Here is a 24,777-nt window from a genome sequence, read left to right on the forward strand (position 1 = left end):
TGCTGTTTCCCAGCTTTATGACTAGGGTTTCCATGCTCTCACTAGGTCAGGTCCACTGTTTCTGAAGGTTTCTCCAGCCCTGTCTTGGCTCCTTTGCTCATCCCTCCTCTCTCTCTCTCCACAACTTGATTCCTGGAGTATGGTTCAGTGCTTAGCTGTGGGTGCCTATATCTGCCTCGAACAGCTACTGGATGAAGGTTCTAGGAATGGTAACCAAGGTAGACATCAATCTCATTATGGGGAAGGGCATCAGTGGTATTGTCTCCACCACTGCCTAGATTCTTAGTTGGGGTTATCCCTGTGAACCCTCCATCTTTAAAAAATTAAACAAAAATAGGTTTTACAAATTTCTTCCAGAAATTACTTTCCTTTAATTACTCTTTGATCTTTCTCCAAACTAGCAAATGTGATTCCTCCTTAGCTTATATTAACTCTTCACATATTCAGAGAATTCACTGGTGAGAATTGAAATCAGAACATCTAGAAAAAAAAGAAATGGAAGCAGTTCTATCCAGATCTTCTTAAGCCTCCACCTCTATTCTGTGAATGCATCAATAATTCTGCCTCAGGACATTTGCACTTGCAGTCCTCTCAGTTTCTTTCCACTCTTTCTCAGTGCTTCAAACCACTTATCTCTCACCTCACTACCGACCTCTTTACTCTGCTTCATCATTCTCATGTCACACTATAAGTTTCATGAAAGCAGGGATTTAAGGTTTTTTCCCCCCTCTAATCCCAAAGCCTAGATTATATCTGCTACATATTGTACAACTTATAAATACTTGTTAAGTGATCCTAGGCCAGTTCTTTGTAACTTATTTTAAGAAGTCTACTGGGTAATTAGTAAGTACATAGAAGAAACTTACCAAGGCCTGGGCATTATTTAGTCTAGGAAGGTTTGTTTAGTATCCATTCAGAAAAAGAATAAAACCACTCGGTTGTAAGAAGACAAGTTTTGATGGAAAGTAAGGAAGTTGTTAACAGTTGTAGCTCTCTGAAAAGTGTTTGTTCTTCTGTTCATGTTTCTACAAATTGGGTGACTGCTTTGGGGATGGATAATTGTAGATAAAGCCGAAGTATCTGTTCAAATGGTTATTACATCACTTCTCACACCAGTTCTTGACAAATATGATTGTGTACTGACTCAAAAACTAATCAAATCTGACCTGTCTCTTCTTTTTGTAAATACTTCTATTGGAGCACTGACATGACCATTCACATACATACTAAGCCAATGCTCTTCCATCATTTGGAGTGAATTAAGAGGGTGTTCCCATTCAGATGCCTCCAGGGTATCTTCATACCTTGATTTTTTTTTAAATGAATCAACCTTTCTGTACTCCCAGTTCTTTCATTATAAAATGGTTATGATTACTTCATGAGTTTGCTGTTAGGGATTAACTAGCTAACACACCTAAAGATCTCTAAAGTCTGTCATAGTGTACTTAGAACTAGTTAAGTGACATTTACAAAAGTGATCTTAATTTTATTGTAGCTGACCTAGGAGAGGCACTCAGAAGAAAGGAATAGGTAAGAAACTTCATGTAATGTCACCCAAGTGCTTCATTAAACAGCAGTCTCATTTTATTGACTATTGGCTTTTCTTCTGTTTTAAAGGGTCCTTAAAAAATACTGGAATGTAGCATTTTAAATTTTGCATTCAATGAATGCCTTAATGTGTGAACTCAGAGCTTTATACAGGTGTTTGTGTTTCTCCTTGTGTTTCTGTACAGTTCCTGTTTTTTTGTATAGGCTGGCCTTTTCTACCATTCAGGACAAATCATCTCTTCTTTCCTGCCTGCATAACTTTACTTGGCTTCCCTCTCAATAATCCTCCCAAAACAGTCTTAACAATCTCCCCAGGCCCTTTTTCTGTCTTAACTATCTCAATTGCAATACTTTGGGACAAACTCAAATTCATTATTTTCATAGCTTACTACATGGCATATTGGTCTTTCACATATGCAGCACCTATAGACAAGCTGTAAGATATTGTTGTTTGCTATTTATGTTTACTGAAATAGTTATGTACTTTTTTCACCTCAATATGGTCTTTTCAACTAGATTAAAAACTGTGCTTGGATGAACTTTTAAGTGGTTTAAACTGTTTTAGGTGAAAACTTGTATCTACAGTTCAAATTACATATATTTTTGAAATTGGTATTTGCTTTAAAAACAGATTTGGTGCTTGGTAAAACCACTGACGGACAACTTTAGCTCTCATAAAAGAGTCTTTGAAAATAACTTAGAAAGGGAACAGGGAGATGGCCCAGCGGTTAAGGGCATGTGCTGTTCTTGCAGAGGATCTGAGTACAATTCCAGAACCCATGTTGGGTGACTCACAACCACCTATAACTCTAGCTCCAAGGGATCTGGCACCCTCTTCTGGCATTCATGTTTACCTACACTCATGTGCATATTCTTTTGCCCCCTTAAACACATACAAAATTAAAAGTAAAAATTATCCTTTAAAAAAAGGAAAATAGAAAACATCCCTTATTATGTTCAACCATATTCATCAGACATATGTAACTAATAAATACTATGAATATGCCCTCCCCAAATCATAAACATTTAAAACATGTGAGTCTTTTTTTTCCTTGCAGGTTTTGTTTGTTTGTAGTTTGGTCATATGGTTCTTGACTGTGAACGTTGTAGATGATAATGTCTTATAGCTATGTGAAAGGATGTGAATAATGTCAAATGCCAATATTCTAAAGATCCATATATTAACAAATACTGAAAATAAAGGCTTTCAAGATTAGAAAGATATATTTGCTAAAAGTAGGCAAACGAGTAATTATACAAAAAGAAGCCTTAGGTTTGGAATTGGTGGTGTAGTATTTCACTACACTGAATATATTTTAAGATTTGGGCTCATTTGAAACTTTGTACTTAATATGCTAAAAATTTTGAGCCATAGTCTATAGTGAGTAATGACAGTCATGTAAATATTTGCTTGTCATGGTCTATTATTTTCACATATTTCATAGGAATTTATTATTACTTACTGATCTTGGACAGTGTACAAAGCAAAGGTAAATGTCTAGGGGACATTCTAGGAAAGTTCTCAAGACTGTCTCTGAGGATGCTTGTAACTCACTTGTCATTTATTCTGAGTTAAGTATTTCCAGGACTGGGGATGTGTTTCAGTGACATACTGTTATTTCCCAGCATCTACAGTGCCCTGGGTTGGATTTCCAAAATTACCCTCTTCTCATTTTGTTCTTTCATGATATATTCTGTTCTATGTTTAAGTGTAAAGCTTTCTTAGTCTTTCTAAATTTATACCTTTTTTATATTTTAAGTGCTACAATGCAATAGAAATATAAAAGATGAATCAAATTGTCCTATTGTTCAAACACTCAATGAGATGTTATATTTTCAATCTTTGTGTACTTGGAGTTAAGTAAAGAATGACTGTGGCATTTATAATTTAGGCCTAGTTAGATTGGCATGATTTTCTCTTTAAATTTTTCAGGTAAAAGAAACATTCCAAACTTTTATAACCAGTTATTGTTTCCTTACCATTTACTTTCCCCTTAAAAATGTGCACATTTGGTACCAATTTATCATTTCATTTTCTGTGATGTTAAAAGGTGAAATTTACATTTTAACAAGTCCAAACCTCTTGAATTTGAAGGTGCTTGGAGTTGAATCCTAGCATTTTCCCCAAATCAACTTCTGGTTTTCATCAGGAAGCATTTGTAGTGGTTGGGGAACAAATGGCAATTTACAAGCTAGATGCTGTCTCAGTGCTCTCCATCTTGGTGCCTTCAAGTAAACCTACAGTGAGCCAAGGCACCTGAGTTTCCAACACTGTTACCAAGGGTCTTGTGTTCTAGGTTCTTGTCTGGTTTCCAAGTGTCTCTGTAAAGAGGTATGATGGCAATGACACATGTAAAGTCCCATGGCAACTTTCCAGCACTTAGTTTAAGTCACTGTAATCATTTCTTCTCACCTGGACTTAAAACCCGGACACCTCAGTGTGAGTCTTTATTGTAAATTGATAAAACAAAAGTCAGATAATACCCAGAGGAGATAGGGTTGTGGTCAGTAAATACAAATTTTAGGGACACTGTCCCTTGGTTTGGGTATTTTACAACAATGGTACCATTTATGATTTTATTTTATTTTAGCCATGCCCTTTGGGTTCCCGAGATTTTCGAGAAAAACAGTGTGCAGACTTTGACAATATGCCTTTCCGGGGAAAGCATTATAACTGGAAACCCTATACTGGAGGTAACGTATGACCCGGCAGAGCACTCCTGCTTGAGAGCTTTGCAAATCTAAGAGTATGTAAATATACACATGCAGACCTTCATGGACATGTTAGTTAGAATTAGTGTTTGCTGGTCAAAGCAAGAAAATGCTTATGTTATTTTATGTCTTATATTTTGCTTCCCTGTGATAGTTCATATGCAACAGTTTACAAATTATTGAAAATTATATTTTAAAAACTAATTCTCTTTAACAAGTTAAAAAAAATCCTAGAAAGTATGTAGTCACAAAAATATATGAGTTCTGCTTGAGACTTTCCTTGGATAAGTTATAATCATTTGATATTTGTAATTATCCCCTGAAAAATATGCCAGCATAAATCAGCTCAGTGAATTCTAGAGAGAAAAAGAAATCTATTTATTTTTTCCCTTATTCAAAGGCTAGTGATCTTTCTAAAGATGCATTGTTTGGTTTGCTGTTTAGAAGTTATCATGTGTGCACACATGAGCACAGGATTCCCCAGGACTCTTGTGTGGATGCCAAAGGAGGATCAGTTTAGTCCTTCCACCTTTTCAGGTCTAGGGACTGAACTCAAGTCCAAAGGCTTGGCGGCCAGCATCTGTACCCATTGAGCTAACTTACTTCCCATACATATCTTAAGTTTTGTTCCGGATTAGGTTTTTGTTGTTTTGTTTTATTTTTGAGATAGATTTTTGGTATGTAGTGAAGGCCTGCCTCAAACTTATTCTCTTATTGAACTAAGGTCCCTGGGTGCTGGATTTGCAATTGTGTGTCACCACACCTGGCTAGATTAAATGTTATTCTTTATCTGAAAGCATTTTTGCTGCTTAATTTGAATATGTATCAAAGACTAATATTCGTCATTAAGCAGATGAGGTTTTTACTTTCAAAATAGGAACTTCATTTTATTGTGTGGAAATTTTTAATGTACTATTCAAAGCATTGTTTTATAAAAAAATCTTGCTTTAAAATTATGTAAGAGCAGAGTACTTCAAAAAAGTTTTTTGAGCATAACAGCTGTGTATTGGCCACCAATCTTTTACTATTATCATTTTATTATACACATGTATGCTCACATCTCTAGCCACTTATTAATCATGCTGGTTTTGATGCAATTTAAATTAACCTATAGCTATTTTCTTCTGAATGCTTTGGCATGTGTACCATTGGCCATCATTCAGTTGTTTGCTCACTTTTTTTGCCATAAGAATATGGACAATGAGGTGCACATATCTTAACTCTATTCTCTCTGAATTTTGCCAACTGCATATACCCATGAAGCCTGAGTGAGATACAGATTGTCACCATTATCTCCAAAGTTACCCTAGTCCTTACTGGTTCATATCTATAACTGTTTTTCATAGACCAACAGACTTAAGCAACAGACATTGATGGCTCTGTTTTGGAAGTTGGAAACCAAAGATCAGGGTGTCTGCGGGGGTGAATTCTAGGGATGATCCTTTTCTGAGTTGCAGATTCCCATCTTTGTACTTACCATGACATAAGAGAGAGAAGCTCCTGGACACTAATCCAATTCATAAGGGCCTAATTGTCATGGCCCAATTGCTTCCCAGAGGCTTTCTCTTATATACTACCATATTGGGCTTCAGCTTTGAACAATAGACATTTGGAGAGGAGATAAATGTTTAGTCTTCAAACAGTCTTCATAGTTCTTCACACCCACAGTCAACTCTTCAAGAGGTAACCATTTCTCATTTTTCTTGAATAGTTTAATTATGCCTGCCCAAGAACTTCATAAAATCTTGCCCATTACTGTTTCTGCAAGACTTCCTTTTAGTCATTGCTTTTATATTTTTCCATGCTGTGATATTCAGTAGTTTAATCTTTTTTATTGATAAATGGTATTCTTCTGTAGTAATTACTTTGTTTTGCTTTCTGCTGTATATGGATACCTGAGTTTGTTTTAGTTTTCATTTGTTATGCATTAGCAAGATGGTGTGAATGTTTTGTTCAGGTCTTTTATGAGCATGTTTCCCTTTCTCTTGAGTGAATGAGCAGGGGTGAAATTCTATGCAATAGCTCAAGTGAGAGTTGAGTTTTAAAAGAATTTGCCTGATGTTTTTAAAAAAATGATTGTACCATATTACACTCCCACCAACAGCATCTGAGAGTGCTATTTACTCTAACATCCTAACCAGTATTTGGTGTTTCCCTGGAGAGTTAGTTAGCATTTCCAGATAATTTGCTGAGCATTCTTTCATGTACTTGGCCACTTGTATATTGTTGTTCTTGTTGTATGTATATCTTTCCCTCAAAATTGTTTCCTTTTTAAATCAACTTTAAATTTTATTAATTTTTAGTTGACTTATACTTTTGTGGTGCAGAATTGTCATTTGAGGAATTTATTGATCATATTAGGGAGCTGGCAGCACACACTATTATGTGTTGGGGCCTTCAAACTCAAATTACTTTGAGGCATATAGCAAATTGTCATAGACAATAGTTGTCTTATATAGAATGGGAAAACTAATTCCTCCTATTTAGCCAAATTTTGGCATCCATTACCCAACTTTTCTCCATTTCCCTTGCTTCTTTACTTCTGTCTTATAGTGACTATTGTTGTTTGCTCAGTGTAATCAACTTTCTTCTCTTTCACAGATAAATGAGGACATGTGGCATCTTCCTTTGTCCAACTGTCTTATTTTCTCCAATATAATGCTTTCTAGTTTCATTAGTGTTGGTACAAAGAATGTTCTTCATTCTTTCCATGGCTGAATAATAGTCCATAAAGTTTACATACCATACTGAAAACTCCAGTCATCCATTGGCAGGCATCTTCAATTATTTCATCTGTTGGGTGTAGAGATTAGTGCTGCAACCAGCATGTATGCAGGTGTATCTGATGCAAGGGTCTCAGCTCCTTTGAGCATATACAATATTAACATTATTGCCTTCCTGTCATGGTTCTACTTCTTGTTGTTTGAGGTGCTTCCATTCTATTTTTCATAATTGCTGTACTCATTTACAGCCCTAGCCATCATCCCTAAGAGCATTTTTCTCCACAGCATATTAGTATTTGTTACCTCTTGCCTTCTTAAAGATATCTGCTTCAACTGAGATGAGATAGTATCTGTGTGAAGGTGGGAGATACCTAGCCTTTTGTCCATTTTAAAATCAGGTTATTTGGCCATTTGTTTTGTTTTGTTTTGTTTGAAATAGGGTCTTACTTTGTAACCCAAGTTGACTACAAACCCATGATCCTCCTACCTCACCCTCAACCGTACTGGGAATACTACTGCTTGCTATCATGCCTACCTTGTAATTATTATATTTTGCTTACTTTATTTTTTTGCAACAAGGTCTTGTTTTGTAGACTACAGGCCTACACCATACAATTTAAATATATCCTCCCCCCTCCCGTGTGTGTGTGTGTGTGTGTGTGTGTGTGTGTGTGTGTGTGTGTGTGTGTGTGTGGGAAAGAGAGAATAAGAGAGAGTGCAGAGAAAGACTATGGTAATAATGATTGCATTTTCTCATCAAACGTATTATTGTTTTATAAAGTGCTACTTTCCTGTTTTGATTTTATGTATTGCAATATTAGATAATTTACTATTTTAGTTGGTCTATCCTTGATAATATTCCATATCCTGATGAGAATGTGTATTTTTTGGCTGTTGGTGAAATGTTCTGTAAGTGTCTGTTAGGATCATTTGCTCTGTAGTGGAATTGGATGCTATAAACTGGATGCATATATTTATTTATTATTGTAACTCCCTCTTAGTCAATTATCTATTTATTAGAACTATACAGTGATCATGTCTCTTTTTATAGTTCTTAAAGTCTGTGTTTGTTGATGAAAATATAGCTACTTCTGTTCACTTTTGTTTCCTATTTGTATTAAATCTCTCTTTTTACCTTTTTATGTGCATCTGTATGTATCATTACTTGTGGATGGAGTCTCTTGTATGGAGAATATTAAGTCATTTTAAAAAAATCTACTCAACTACATTATCTTTTTTAAAATAAATTTTTATTTAAATTAAAAACAATCTTACTTTACATACCAATCCCAGTTCCCTCTCCCTCCCGTCCTCCCATGTCTCCAACCAACCCCCTATCCTTTCCCCCATTCACTCCCCAGGGAGAGTAATGCTCCCCATGGGGGATCATCAAAGTCTGTCACATCATTTGGGCAGGGCCTAGGCCCTCCTCCATATATCTAGGCTGAGAGAGTAACCCTCCATAGGGAATGGGCTTCCAAGGTCCATTTGTGCACTAGAGATAAATACTGGTTCCACTGCTAGAGGTCTCATAGACTACCTAGGCCTCCCAACTGATACCCACATTAAGGGTTTTTGGTTTGGTCTTATACTGTTCCCCAGCTGTCTGACTGGGGTCCATGAGCTCCCACTTGCTCAGGTCAGCTGTTTCTGTGGGTTTCCCCAGCATGATCTTGACCCCTTTGCTCTACTACTGGATTCTAGGAGTTTGGCTCAGTCCATTTTCATTCAAAGGTCAGTTTTGATAAGGATTTGCATCAGTCATTTTGTCAATTACTTTGTGATCTCATGGCATAACCTTATTTCTCATACTGTTTAACCTTGTAGTTTGGTGGTTTTCCACTGTGATAAAATCTGATTCTATTCCCTACTTCATCTGCATATATCCTTTACCAGTGTGTTTTATTCTTTCATATATTTTCATGACAGCTCTCACTCTTTTGTCTCTACATTTAGGGCATTCTTAAGAGTTTCTTTAATTTAGTCACATTAGGATCAGTGAATACCCTGGATTCTTTATGAATTTTCGGTGTGTTTGTAAAACTGATGTGTTTTCTACATTTATTGGATACAGTATTCTTGTACATATCCATGAGGGCAGCATGCTTGAGAGTGGTGTGTAATCTTTTGTATTCTTTCTAATTTTTTTCTGCTCTAGTTCTAGCAGCTACTTAAAGAAGTATGTTCAATTTGTGCCTATTATGTGGCTCAGCTTCCTCTCTAGGCTTTTATTGCACATGGATTTGAACATATCTCCTTAGGTTTACATACATACAACATTATTTGTATCAGAAATGTCTGAAATTACTCAGAGATTTAATAATTGCTATTTATATAACTGTCGCATAGTGCATTAGCTCTAAAGTTTGTAACGAAGTGTAACTTAAGCTAATTGGTTGATAAAGTCTAATTAAAGAATCATTGCCAGTGCCCTGTTTTAAATAGCTATTTGTTATCAGTATGTGTGTAAATGTATGTGAAAGTGCTGTTACATGCATGCATTGGCTTTTGTGTGGAGATCAGAGGACAACTTTTGGGGAGTCAGTCCTCTTCTTGTAGTCTGAGTTCCAGGGGTCACATGCAGGTCTCAAGGAAAGAAGGACCTTTCCTCATTCAACCATCTTACTGGCCTTTCAGTTCTTTCTTTCATGAATAATTATGTCACCTTTTCCATTAGCTTCCTTGAGGAATAATTTATAAATTATATACAGGCCAAGGTAATGTTCTTATGCATGTGTACAGTGTGAAATAATTATAAGCGAATATATCATCTATTCACATAGTTCCTTTTTATGTATGATGAGAATGCCTAAGACCTTAATCAAAATTTACATGTATGGAACAAATTTCAAGCACACACACATTACTATTAACTATAGTATTTCCAGAATTTCTCTTAAAACTTTAAGTCTCTACCCTTTGACAAAAATATGCCCACTTTTTCCATCTCAGCCAGTCTCTGATAATCACCTTTCTCCCTTCTGCTTAGATTCTTAGGTGTTACCATACAAGATTTTCTTTCTGTACATGGTTTATTTCCCTTAGCATAATGTTTTGTAAGTTCTTCAATTTGTTTCAAATGTTAAGAATTGTTTATTTAGGAAGACTGAATTTTCCGGATTCAAGTTCAAGTTTAAAAATATATTGCATCTGTTTGTATATATCTCACTATTTCTGTATCTATTCATCTTTTGAGAGACAATCAGGTTGTCTTTATATTATGGCTTTTTGAAGTAATACAGCAGTGAGCATGAGAATGAAATAAAAGCTTTGAGATAGCGATTTTATTTTCTTTGGTGAAGCCAAGTTGCTAGGATGTAATGTATTGCTACCTTTAACTTTTGAAGAACCTCTATAATGTTGTCCATTATGGCAGTACCAACTTGCATTCCTGGCAGTGATGTATAAAGACTCCCTTTTCTCAAAATTCTTGCCAATACCTCTTATATTGTGACTTTTAACCAATAGGTTTCTAGTAGTTGTGAGATAACATGTCACTGTGGTTTTGGTTAGTGTTTTTCTAGTGATCAGTGGAAAGGAAAAAAAAAAAAGCATGTTCCCGAATACCTATGGGCCATACGTATCTCTTCTTGGAGAAACAAAATGTCTATTTTATGCAACTGGCCAATTTTCAATTTTACTGAATTTTCCTTATTCTTTATAAATTTTGGGTATTGATCCTTACTGTACTTGCAAATACTTTTTTAATATTCCACAGATTACCTTTCCATTTGAGGGATTACTTTCTCAGTTTTAAAAAAGTGTTTTAATTTTATACAGACCCAATTGTTTATTTTGGCATCTATTGCCCATGTTATAGGTGTCATTCCAAAAATCCATTGCCAAAACCAATGTCATGGAATGTTATCCTTGTTCTCTTCTGGTTGTTTTATAGCTTTGGCTCTCCTGTGTAAGTCTTTAATCCATTTTGGGCAATTTTGTGTGTGGTGTCTGATAAGGCTATGATTTCATTTTTTTCCGTGTGAATTTCTGATTTTCTTACCACTACTTATTTAAGGGATTATCCTTATGCATTCTTGGCTAATTTGTTCAAGATTGCCTGTGTTGTATGCATGGGTTTATTTCACAGACTTCTGTTATGTTTCATCATTACAATGCCTGTTTTAGAAATCACCACACAACTCTGATTTCTTTGGTTCTGAAATACAATGTGAAATCAGGAAGTGTAATTCTCCCAGATTTATTCTTGCTCAAGATTTCTGTGGCTATTCAGTGTCTTCTGTGATGCTCTAAAAATACTGGAAATGCTTTTTCTGTTTTATGCTTACTATTTCTAATGGGATTTTCATGCAGAGTCTTTAGTGTTCTCTAACACAGTGAGAACAATCATCTTTCTTACTTTGCAGTTAGGATGCCCTTTATATCCTTTTCTTTCCTGACTAATATTTCTAGTACTGTGTTCACTTGAAATGATGAGAATGAGCATTTCTTTTCTTCCATAGGTTAGAGGGAAGGCCTTCAACTTTTCTCAGTAGTGTAGTTTGTTAGCTATGGATTTATCATGATGACTTTTGATGTGTTAAAATGCTTTCCTCCTAATTAATTGACAATTTTCTTAATGAAATTTGGTTGCATTTTGTCATTTTTTGTATCTATTTAGATGATCATTTGAGGTTTTTGTCCTTTGCTTTTTAGTAATGTGGTAGATTTATTGAGCTGTATGTCTTGGACCATACTTTTAACCCTGGCTTAAGTCTTAATTATGGTAGATGGGGGAAAAAAAAAGAAAAAGAAAAAAGATGCTAGATGCTGTTCTGATTTTAAATGTGTTAAATTTTTTTGTATTCTAAACTATATTGTACTCTAAAAATGTTTTGCATACACTTCAGAAAAAGATACCTTTTAATATAGTTGGATGGAATATACTGTGTCTATTTTGTCTACAATAAGCTAAATTCCAAAATTTCTGCGTTGTTTTTCTGTCTAGCTGATTTACTCATTGTTGAAAGCGGAATATCAAAATCCCCTTTTATTGTCTCAATGTGTACTTCTCATCTCAGATCTCTTGGAATTTATTTTATGTGTATTGGTGCTCCAATGGTGAATGTATATGTATTTGCAAATGTAAATTGCAATTGCTTAATTAACTATTGTATTGTTTTATAATCTCCTCCTTTGTCAATTTTTTCACTTAGTGTCCTTTGTTTTTTGAAATAGTTCCTACTACTGTCTTTTAATTTCTGCTTGCATGGAATTTTTCTGTGCTTTCACTTAAAGTTTATGTGTTTTTAAATCTGAAGTGGCTTACATGTAGGCAATATATAGACTTGAGTCTTTTAAAATTTTTCTTAAATCCATTCGGCCTCCCCTGCATCTTTTAATTAAAGAAGTTAATCTGTCTTTACATTTAAAATAAATGTTTGTTACAAAAACTTTCTGTCACCATTTGTCACTTATTTTGACTATTTTGTAGATTTTTAAATCCCCTTTGCATTTCTCTTCTGTATATTTACTAAAGTTTTTGATTTGTAGGTTTCCACAAGTATTACATAAAATATTTTATTATTAGTGATATATTTTAAATTGACAATAATCTAAATTTGATCACATAGAAAATATATTTACTTTAACTCCCTTCACTTCTGTTTCTAATGCCACATTTTACAACATTAACAGATTTTATATGTGTTTGTATGCTTTAAGTTTTGTTGTTGCTGTCACAAAATACCCAATAAGAACAATTTAAGGAAAGGATTTATTTTGGCTCTCAGTTTGAGGAAAGCCTGGTGGCAGGATCATGTGGCAGCTGACCACATTCTGTCCTTAGAAGTAGAGAGATGTGTTAGTCATTATTCTGTTGCTGTCAAGAGACACTATGACCAAAGCAACCTCTTATAAAAGAAAGCATTTAAATAGGGGCTTGCTCACAGTTGCAGAGGTTTAGTCCATTGTCATCATGGTGGGGAGCATGCAGACAGGCAGGTAGGTGCTGGAGCAGTAACTGAGAGCTGTATCCTGATGCATAGGCAGAAAGAGTCAGAGAGAGACTGGGCCTGGCATGGACTTTTTAAACCTCGGAGCGCACCCACAGTGACAATCTTCCTTCAACAAGGCCACATCTCCAAAGATTTACACTTACTGGTAACCAAACATGCAAATATGTGAGCCTATGGGGCCATTCTTATTAAAACCACCACAAGAGACATGAATGTTGATGTTCAGCTTTCTCCTTTTCTTCTTCCTGACACAACAGCTCATTTACTGGTGCTGTCTATATTCAGTCTGGGTCTGCCCTGCTCAGTTAAACTTTCCTAGAAACACCTTCACAGACACCCCAAGAGACACACTTCCATGATGATTATAATCCAGCAAAGTAAACAATGGAGATCAACCACCACAGTATCTATTAACAAAAACAGCTATAGATGTTTTATATATATATATATATAATATATATATATATATATATATATATATATATATTGCCTGCTAGCCATTATGCCAGAATTATGGGAGGTTACATGCTGTTATAGTGGTATGACTATTATTCTGAACTCAATAGTATACTTAGCTTTAACTGTGATTTTTGTACTTTGATGTTACTAATTAGCATCTCTTTATTTCATTTTGAAAAACTCCCTTTGGCATTTTTTTTCTGGGTTTGTCTTGTGATTATGGAGTCCCTCAGCTCTTACACATCTTGCAAAATCTTCATCATCTGAAGAAGAGATTTATCAGATAAAATATATAAAATATATATCCATCATGTGCTGTAGGCTTAAAGCCCAATCAAAAATAGTCTGCTTACTCTCACAGTATTCACATTGCAGCAGCAAGCATCTCTTACCAGGGCAGTCATTATTGTAGCTTGCAGGGTTCACACTTAGGAAAGACTTTTGTTTCTGTTTTTCTTCCCTGGTAGCATGCATAGCACTTTCTAAAATGAAAGCAGGTCGATAGAAATGAAGCCTCTAGGTCAGTACTAGCTTGATTTTTCCCTGCCCTATGGTGTTTTCAGCCATAGACTATTGCCATAAAATTCTATGGGTAATCAAGAGCAATAGCAATAGCCTATAATGCTTTCTGGAGGGTCTATGAGACCCCATTGACCAACAACTAAGAAGTAAGTGACACATACCTAGCTCTGGGCTTTTCATTTGATAGCTTTTGGTGTCTGGGGGAGACACCGTCTTCTCATTATAGTATAACTTCTTTAAATTTGTTTTATATATGAATATGTATGTGTTTTAGTAAGGTTTTTAGTAGTGTGCTGCCATATGACATTTTGAAAGGTAATTGATGTCAGTAATCTCTCTTCATGCTTATTCTTCCACCCTGCCCTTCATTTCCCTCCCCATTCAACCCTTCCTGTTCTACCTGTATTCTATCCCTTGGTAAGTTTATTATAGAAACAAATAGTTAGATCTTGTATTTTGATCCAATATGCTAATCTTCATATTTTAATTGAAGAATTATTATTATTATTATTGTTATTATTATTATTGGTAGCGATTCCTATAATTTTGTTGACTTTTTACTAAATTTGATTTCCAAATTGTTTGTTCTTTTTTTGTAGTTCCCTATAAGTGTTGGGGGGTTGCTGGCTTGCTTGGTGTTGCATAATTGATGTCCTTTTGTTAATCTATTTCTCTCATGAAATTTATTCTTTACTCATGATTATAGCAATCTTTCTTCTTCCTCCGAGCATCATGTTTCTTTGAGTATTTTCTGCAGAGCTGACTGGTTGATACATTGCTTAATTTTTTGCTTATCTTGAAATACCTTCATAGTTGATATTATAAGATAACTTGCTAGAATTCATAATTTTGATTGATGATTAATATAAGAGCTTGAAATTTTCCTAGATTTTAGGGTTTCTGCTGAGACCTCTGATATTGTTTATTTTGGATGCTTGTGCCTTTGCAATTGAGTTAGTTTATTTTTTCTTACAGTTTTTGATAGTTTGTTTAATAGTTTTAGCATCTTGACGATAATGTGTTGTATGGAGCAAGACTCTTCCTTGGTCATGCATATTTATTGTTCCAAGTGACTCTTAATTTTGAGTGTTCATTTCTTTCCCTAAATCTGTGGAAATTTTAGATATAACTTTATTGACTAGGTTTTCTGTGACTTAAGCTTTTATCTTGACTCCTTGACCACATACATTCTTGGTTTGGTCCCTTCATCATGTGCCACAGTTTTCAGATGCAATAGACATACTGGCTTTTATTTCTTTCTTGTTGTTGGGGTATCGCATTGTGTCACCCTTGCTTTCCATCCCTTATAGTCTTTCTTCTCTTGAGATAGTCAATTGGTGATGCTTTCCACTGTGTTACTTGGTTGGTGAGGTTTTCATTTCTAACTTTGTTTGCCTTTTTTTGTGGGATCTCACTTAACTTCCTGTGTTTCTCAACCATGTTACAGGTTTCCATTCTACACTGCTAACATTCTTATCTTATGTCCTGAATTGATTTTCTTTCTTCATCTGCTTGCTTGTTTTCTTGAAATCATTTATTACTTTTAGAAGTAGTTTTATTTTTTATCACCATTTCTACATTTCAGTATCTTTAGATTTAGTAATTAAGAGTTTGTGATCTCTTAGAGGTGTCATGTAACCTTGCCTGCTCATGTTTCTTCTGTTCCTGTATTGTAATTTGCCTATGTGTTTGGTATCTCTGGGTTTATTTGGTTATTATTTTAGTGGATAATCCCCAATATGACTAATAGAGAAGAAAACCAACCACTTTGGGTTGAGGCTTCTGGTTCTGCCACTCCTACTTCAGATAGGGTGGTTTGTTATTCTACTCCCACCACCAACCCCACATTGCCATCTGTTTCTCCTCACTTTCAGCTGACTTATCCTCCCTTTGTGATTTCCAGTGCTCTTCCAGTTATTCCATCTTGGAGACAGAGATTATCTATTTTTTTCTGACTCTTCTCATTGATTGGAGCACACATTGGCTGCTTCTATTCCACCATCTTCAGGGACCAACCATACTGTAGAGAGCATTTTGTCAGCCTCTAAAACACTAGAAGCATTTAAATTGAATAGAATCTATGCTTTCATCTTGACTTAAAAAATAATCTGACAACATTGGGACATCCTTATCCTAACAGTGATCTCGTTAATGGAATGTGCTCTAATTTATTATTGACCCCAGCATGCACTTTGCTTTCTTCTTTTACCTGCTCTCACCCTTTGGAACCCTTGTTTCTAAGAACTTATTGAAACCCAGGCATGTAATTCTAATTACCAGCTTTATTTTCTATGTTAGGAGCAATGGTCTTTACTTCAAAGAGAAATTTTATCAGCCTAACTAGAATAAAACCAGTGTTTTAAACCTTATGAAATAAAGTTGTAAAGAAAATATTTTAACTCATAACCTTAATCAGTAATCACTTATTTATATAGTTTTTGCATGTGCTATTTCCATTCCAGTAAGACCACATTTATATCTGCTTTTTTCAATATATTACAAAATCATGATACAAGGATTTTATTTATTTTTTCCACATTAACCTTGAAAATAAACATATCTGGGATGATCCCCGGGACCCACATGGTAAAAAGAGAGTTTTGACTCTCGTGAGTTGTCCTTTGACCTACACACACACAGACACACACACACACACACACACACACACACACACACACACACACACACAGTGGCTTATGTGCACTCCCCACATTTCTAAGACAGTAAAATGCCATTAATATGTTTTACATAAAACATGCTATATATTGTTTCAGTTACTAAAATATAATATTGTATTTCACATTGTCTTATTTTATTAGTCTAATAAAAATTACATAAGTATAATGCTATTGTTCATTTTATCATTGATTTGCTGATCTCATATCTCTATTCTCCAGCCCCTTTGAGTATGATGTTTTTAAGACATGTACAGATTTAGTTTTGTTTTAATAGTGTATATCCCTGGTTGATTGACACAGCAGAGTTCTTGTATGGGATTTAGCAGAATATATAACAGAATTCTCATTTGTTCTAAAAGTTATTGTTCATATCTCTTAAAAAATTTACTTCCTCAGCTCATTTTCTAAAACTCTTCCCTTTCCATACTTTAAGAAAATATTCAGTGACTTCTACTATGATTCATTTGACCTAAGATCTATTGTTTTATATATAGTGGTTGCACTTGATAGGCTTAAAGTGCAAGGCTGCTCAGCAGGGACTCCTTTATGTTGTGTATGCAATAAAATAAACACTAAGTTTTTAAAAATGATAGATGTCTGTACACTAAAGTGTACACTCTAGGACAGTGTATATGTCAATTGTAAATTTGATACCAATAACATTGAATCGCTCTTTCTTAGGAGAACCACTCTCACTTTTTTCACTTATGTTTTATTTGTCTAGGTGGGGTAAAACCTTGTGCTTTAAACTGCCTGGCTGAAGGTTACAATTTCTACACTGAGCGGGCCCCTGCAGTCATAGATGGAACCCAGTGCAATGCCGACTCACTGGATATCTGTATCAACGGAGAATGCAAGGTGGCCCAGATTTGACTTCTCTTTGTTGGGGTCTTTAAGAACTTTGGTTTTTTTGTTTGTTTGTTTGTTTTTGTTTTTTTCTCGAATAGTAGCTTGTGTTCAGTTCTATGTTCAATTTTTTAAAGGCTACATTTTAGATAAATTCAATTAAAGTGAATAACAACAATATAGCTCTCTCTTACACACACAGACACACAAACAAGAATGACTCATTCATATTACAGAACCATACAAAAGGTGATTTCTTCTGGAATCTTAATTATGTTTATAATAATTGACATTTTGGGTGTTTAATTTACACTATCCTCCTGTTCTATTTATAAACAAAATAATAGAAAAAGAGGTGAAATGAGAATTCAACTCTTCTTCATGTGGCTACCATATGTTCTTACTGGAAGACTTTATATATTTCACAGTATAATTTTTTCTCAAAGTGTGAAATAGCTATGTTCCACCTACTTTATCTCCTTTTGAAGCATTATGATGGTTTTCATTACACAGTCAGTCTTATTACAGCATTTACTTTTGCATTAGCCAGATGACTTGGAAAGGGAGGATCAAATCCATGGATCTTATCGTAATAAGAAAAGCCACAAAACCACTGTTCTCATAACTTGTTTTGCTTGTTTTACTCTGAAGAGAAGCACATTACTAAGTGATGCAAACTGAGAAAGAAGAGATAAAACCAGTGTTTTGCTTAGCTTCATAATTTCCAAATTCCTTTTGTTAAGTTGTCTTTAGATTCAATGATCCAGTTACTGTGTGTGTGCATGTTTTTGCATATATGTGTGTAACTGTGTGCATGTGTGTGTAAAGAGTAAAAGCGATTTGCATTTACTTATGTGTATTTGTATAGGTACTTTATCCTCTTAAAGTAAAATATATTTTATAACAGTTTTTTTAGATAACAAGATATAATTACAATTTTATTTTAAAATTGTGTTGGTGTCAATGGCTAAATTACAAATGTACAAATTCAGGCACCAAAATATATGCCATATATATGCTAAAAAATCCTTATTTTTATAATTAAACACAAAATTAAAAGGTGAAATTTTAGCTTCTTAAATTGCATGCTTACATCTCCATTTTGTTTATGCCATTTTGATTCCCAAACAAGAAACAAATATTCATTTTTTAAAAATTTACTCAGGTATGAGTTTCATAATTATTATCTAGCACTAACAATTGCCTGAAAGAGGCCATGGTTAGGAAGGGCAGACACTAGGGCTCAGTTGGAACGTCTGTATTATCTCCCTGCAGAGCATGAGCTCAGTGGGACCCTCTGTTATAACCTTACAGAGGATGAGCTCAGTGGAACCCTCTGTTACAAGTTTACAGAACGTGACCTCAGTAGAGTCCCTCTGTTATAGCCCTAGAGAGCATGAGCTTAGTAGAGTCCCTCTCTTGTAGCCCTACAGAGGACCATTCGTACTTCTTGAATTTCTAGACTGGGAAGAGGGTGAAAGAAAGAGTCCATTACTAATAAATTACAATATTTTAAAGGATTAGAAAATGATATCAATCAAGAGAGATTTAGGTTAGAAATAGTCTTATTTCTAGGGAATCAATTTTCTATTTTGTTTAGGTATGTAGAAATTTTAGCTGTACTTACTAGAGAAAAACATAAAATGGGAAACATTTCCTATTTTGATTTCCTTTGCTGGAAATACAAGTAAATAGCTAAGTTATATGTATGTGATTAGTTATGGTTCCAAGAATTTCCCTTTTTAACACACTGAATATTCTCTATTTTCAGCATGTAGGTTGTGATAATATTTTGGGATCTGATGCTAGGGAAGATAGGTGCCGAGTCTGTGGTGGGGATGGAAGCACCTGTGATGCCATTGAAGGCTTCTTCAATGATTCATTGCCCAGAGGAGGTGAGTATGTCGAAAACTCTTCCTCTGGTGAACTGCAGTAGTAAAGACTCTTGCTTTTCCTTTCTTACCTACTGAAGACTTCCTTTATGTAGGCCAGCAGTATCTTTTCCCCAGACAGTGGTCCTTTCAGTTTTTGACATGTTAAATGTAGTTTTGTGAAGATATTTTAAAGAATGTATTTTATTTCATTTAGCCTTTCGGTGAGGAGGGTTTGTTGAGGACTGAAAATAAGCCTTTGACGGTGCTAGGTAAATGTTCTACCACTGAGCTACACCTCCAGCCCTACATTTGTTTTTTAAAAAAAAATAAGATCTCACTTAAATGACCCTGTCTGGCTTTGAATTCCCAGGCATAGGTGATCCTGTTCTCTGAACCTCATTGGGTATACTACTACTTCCAACTTGCCATGTTTCTTTAATCTGTGAAAACCCATAGAGCATTGGTATAAGTAGAACATGTTGAGAAAAGAAAGGTGGAACAATATCACACATATCTTAACCTCTAAGCCATCTCTCCAGCCCCCACCACACGTATCTTGAGGTGATTGTAAAAAAAAAAAATTAGGCAGATCTCTATGAGTTCATGGCCAACTTGGTCTACATAGTGAGTCATACTCTATCTCAAGTTCCCTCTTACCCCCATTAAACATTTTTCTCTTCATAGACACTCTGGAAATTTGTTCTTATTTTACACTTATGAAGTGCAAAGTCAAGGTAGAAACTCATTGCTAATATTAGATGGCTACTAAGCGCTCATTTTCTAGTCGGCTGCTTATTGCCAGCCCTCTTCTGTATTCCAGGTTATATGGAAGTGGTGCAGATACCAAGAGGCTCTGTTCATATTGAAGTAAGAGAAGTTTCCATGTCAAAAAATTACATTGGTAAGTTATTTTGCTAGATTATTTTTTCAATTAATGATGTGAAAGATCTAATACTGAAAAATGTTTCAAGATGCATCCATACACATAGAAATACTAAGCAGAAAAATTAGCTTATAGCTTACACTTCACTGTTGTTTGATTTTTAACTGAATATTATTGAAATATAGTTTTCATAGAATAGACGATAAAATGATAACTATATAGTTTGAGTATTATTAATGATCATATAAATACTACAACCAAACTAGAAAACATGTCTATGATTCTAAGATTCATTCCTTTTGCAGTTGAATTCCCTTCAGTCCTCGTTAGAGTTTAATTCCATTAGTCCCAACCTTGGTCTTGGGCAAACACTGACCTTTTTATTTTTCATTTATGTATGGTATGCATGTATTTATGAGCAAGTTATAATAATACAAATAAGGTAATTTTATGATATTAATATATTTGTTAGTTGTTGTTGTATATTTGAGACATATTTATAGTCTTACTATTACAAATAAAGCTTCTCTCTGTGTGTGTGCATGTGTGTATATGTGTACACATGTGTGTGTGCAGGTACATGTCATCATCTCAAAGATATAACTACACTCCATGTTCACTACAGAATTATTCACAACAGCCTGAGACCTGAACCCAGGTCATCTGCAAAAGCAGTACATGCTTTTCACTATTGAGCTATTTCCCATTGTTTTATTTTTAAGTCTCAAGTAGGTCTCAGCACCTGTGCTGGGATCTAACACCTTCTTGAGTTTTAGAGTACACATTACATTCACAGACCCATACATAACACACATATGCACATAATTAAAAAATGAAAAAGAACAATATGGCTGCTCAAACAGGACCTGAAGAATGACAACATCTGTTGATATGCCAATATAGATGGAAGAAATCACCCAAAGCGTCACCCTTAGATTATGAGCTACAAGCAATTAAAAGCTTCTAAGAGAGGGAGAATTCATCTTTCCCACAGATATGTAAACTAAATGATCATCTAATCCCAAGTTATCGGCCCTAAAATACATACATACTACACAGACTCAGCAGGTTGTGTTTATATACTTATTTGTATATATCAACAATAATAAATAATAAAAAGTCATGAGTTTGAAAGGGAGTGGGGGACATGGGAGGGGTTGGAAGGAAGTGGGTGGAATTATGTAATTATATTTTAATTTTAAAATTGGAAAACAGAAAGATAAAACAAGGAAATCCTGCTGTGACATAAACAAACTCAAAAGACATTTTGGAAAATGGCATAAGCCAGATATGACATCATTTATATGTATGTTCTAAAATCTCATAGAAACATGTCTGATTACAGCAGTCTTAGAAGGAGAGTAACAGATGGGGAGCTGTTGGTCACCAAGTATAAACTTAGTTATATGATAAATAAATCCTGGAGCTATAACATACTATATCTAATAAAAATGTATTGCAGTGTGACACTTATTCCTGGGGAGATTTGGACATACATCCACTTGCTGCAGATAGGGAACAGAGGACAGACCAGAAATTGACACTCTGGTGTCAATAAAAGTGGCGAACCACTTTTATCAGTTTTACTTATAGGCGTATGGGTGAGGGGTTACATACAGGAGCAAGGATTTCTCAAAGACAACTGCCTCACCAAAGCCCAGACCAGCATGGATAACAGTTCACAAAAGCTGGGAACCCAGAGCACACTGCACAGCCTGTGGGCAGCTCAATAGGCTGGAGAGTCCTTTTGCAGTGGCTGAGTTGGTCATTATTTCTTCTAGGAAGTTTGGTTAGTCTCTGCTATTTTCAGGATGATTGGCTGGTCTCTGCTTCTTCCAGGTGGCTGGCCTGAGACTTTATACCCTGGCTCATCTGAGCATGACTCTTCAGGCTTTACAGTTTATGCAGCCTTGAGGAAGGCAGGGACTTCTCAAGTTATTGGGGTGTTTACTTCCTGGTTTCAGGAGCTTCCTGGGGTACTTCTCTCCCTTTAGAACATCCTATTGCTTTACCTTCCTGTGATCTCCCTGATGTGAGAGGTTTCTCTCCACGGTGGAAGGTTTTAATCTCAGGAGACTTCTACACAACAACTGCATGCTTGAAATTTCTGAAGAGAACACACAGTCATCTCACTACACATACAAAAACCAACTAGGTAGTGGTCATTTTAATGTGTATGTCACATCACCCACCTCGTTGTAAAGCTTAAATTCCTCAACTTTTCAGTTTTACCATAGTAACCCCAGGAGAAAAGAGAAATGTATGCTTGTATTCTAAAGTGGATGCATGCCATTCCGAAGACTTCAAGTTCTCTACATTCTTGTCAATAGGTGATGAGATAGTCTTTACCCATATGCAAATCATTTGTTTTGCTTTGCTTTGGGAGGTCTCACTATGTAGCCCTAGCTGTTCTAGAACTCACTTATGTAGAACCTGACTGGCCTAGAACTCAGATTCTCCTGCTTCTGCCTCCCAGGTGCTGAGATTAAAGGAATGAGCCACCACACCAGGCTGGATATCTTTCATGAAGTGTCGAACAAATACATTAGCTTTTTTTACCCCTTTTTATTTTGTGGGCGGGGGCAGACAGGGTCTTGCTGTGTAGGCCAGGTTAATATGAACATTGCTGTGTAGCCTAAGTTGGATTGAATTTGTGTTCTCTTACCTCAGGTAATAATTTGCTTGAAACAGCAAAATTTGCATATACTCTGGATAGAAATCTTTCAGATATATGTTGTATGAATATTTTCTCCTATTGTGTGTTTTGCTTATCTTTTAAAATAATATATTTTAATTTTGATGGGATCTAATTTATTAAACTCTTATGATTTGCATTCATGTTCTATCTTAGAGTTGTGTGTTGTAAGGTTGTAAATATTCTCTTCAGTGTTCTTCAAGAAGTGGTTATAGTAGATGCTGTTGCAGTCTGAACAAGAAGCAATAGCTTTAAGGGACTATGGATGTAGCTCAGAGGGAGAGTGGATACTTACCATTCTCAGGGCCCTGAGCCAAATCTCCATCACCCAAAAGCAAGAACAAAACAAAGAATAGTTTTCACTTTTGCATGAAATATATAGCCCATTTCAATTAGTTTTTATAGATGTGTAAAGGAAGGTTTGAGATGCCATCTTTCTCCCAGATAGACATTGAACTTCTATAGCACCAATTATTCAAAAGCATGTCATTTCCCCTTTGGATTATGGTGCTGCATGTTAGATTTCAACTGAACAAACAGTTATGTTTGTTGGTTATTTCTATTCCTGATTTTGGGTCTATGTGTTTGTCCTTAAGCCAAAGCCATGCTGTATTGGGTAGAGGAGACTTTCAGTCAGAAAGAAGTTCATGGGCATTAAATCTTCAAATGTGTGCCCACTTTTCAAAATTATATTTGCTTTTCCACCTCAATTGTATAGAATTAATATTTTAAATATATTTTATCAAGACCTGCTAGATACACCTGTATGTTTATTTTAGTTTTCTTTAGATTATTTCATTGACATTTTAGTGCATAGGATTTGCACATGTTTTATGACATTTATTACTATTCTTTTCTGAGAGATCAGTGGTAGAATCAAACCTATGGCCTTGTACATGCTAGGCAAGTACTTCACCAGTGAGCTATGTCTCCATCTCTTTATTTTCTTCATTGCAATGATATTACAAATGGTCCTGATATTTTAAATTTTATTTTCCAACTTAAATTATTATCATTATGTAACTCAATTTAAGATGATTTTTATTATTTTTAATTATGTGTATGTGTGTTTCTGTGTGTGGGTAAGTGCATGTGAATATAGGTGCCTATAGCATCAGATCTTCTGGAGCTTGAGTTACAGGCAGTTGTGAGCCAACCTATGCAGGTGCTAGGAAGTGAACTTAGGTTCTCTGAAAGAGTGGCATTAGCCCTTACCTGTATCTTTATACATACCTCATATTTTGAGACCTAGTTACAACTATTTGCTAGTTTTAGTAGAGCTTTTATAAATTTGTGTTCTGGAGTTTTGTGGATTTTTGTTTTTTACATGATCATCATGTCAAACTTGAACAAGCACAGTTTCCCTTTTTATTTGTGATCTTTATTATTGTTAGTCTTTTCTGTGTGGCAAAAGGTTACATAGAAATAAGGATACCCAACATCCCTTTATTAATCCAATCTTGAGAGAAAAATGTTCATTTTTTAAACCATTAAATATAATGTTAGCTCGGAATTTATGTAGATGGCTCTTTATTAAGGTAAGGATGCTCTGTTCTGAGGGTTTTAATCAAGCAATGGCTATTGAAGTTCTCTGAATCTATCAATATGATTGTGTTTATCCAATATTAATGTAATAAAGACATTGGTTGCTTTGGATTTTAAATATATCTAGTATTCTTGGAACAAAAAAAATCACTTTATCATAATGTATTATCCCAATCTTATTGGTGGAATTGATTTTCTAGTATTTTTGAAGATATTTAAACCCATGTTTATAAAGTATATTAGTCTCTTGTCTTTTCTTGTAATGTCTTTTTTGATATAAAACTGACCTCATAAAGTGAGTTGAGAAACACTTCTTTCCTGTCTATTTTCTCAAT

General features: G+C 35.0%; 1 protein-coding gene across 8 annotated transcripts in view; it reads left to right on the forward strand.

The window, feature by feature from the left end:
• The window catches only part of Adamts6 (ADAM metallopeptidase with thrombospondin type 1 motif 6), a 229,077-nt gene that overhangs the window by 142,291 nt on the left and 62,009 nt on the right, over nt 1-24,777 (forward strand). For all 8 annotated transcript variants that reach the window (XR_003482511.2, XM_027401535.2, XM_027401534.2 and 5 more), the window contains 4 exons: nt 4,140-4,242; nt 17,324-17,457; nt 19,217-19,340; nt 20,140-20,220. Coding sequence is in view for 7 of the 8 variants with exons in the window: in XM_027401535.2 (XP_027257336.1) it covers nt 4,140-4,242; nt 17,324-17,457; nt 19,217-19,340; nt 20,140-20,220 (442 nt within the window). In the remaining variant the exon portion in view is untranslated. The remainder of the gene's footprint in view (nt 1-4,139; nt 4,243-17,323; nt 17,458-19,216; nt 19,341-20,139; nt 20,221-24,777) is intronic.

This window comes from Cricetulus griseus, chromosome 2, assembly GCF_003668045.3.
Source record: "Cricetulus griseus strain 17A/GY chromosome 2, alternate assembly CriGri-PICRH-1.0, whole genome shotgun sequence".
NCBI lineage: Eukaryota > Metazoa > Chordata > Mammalia > Rodentia > Cricetidae > Cricetulus > Cricetulus griseus.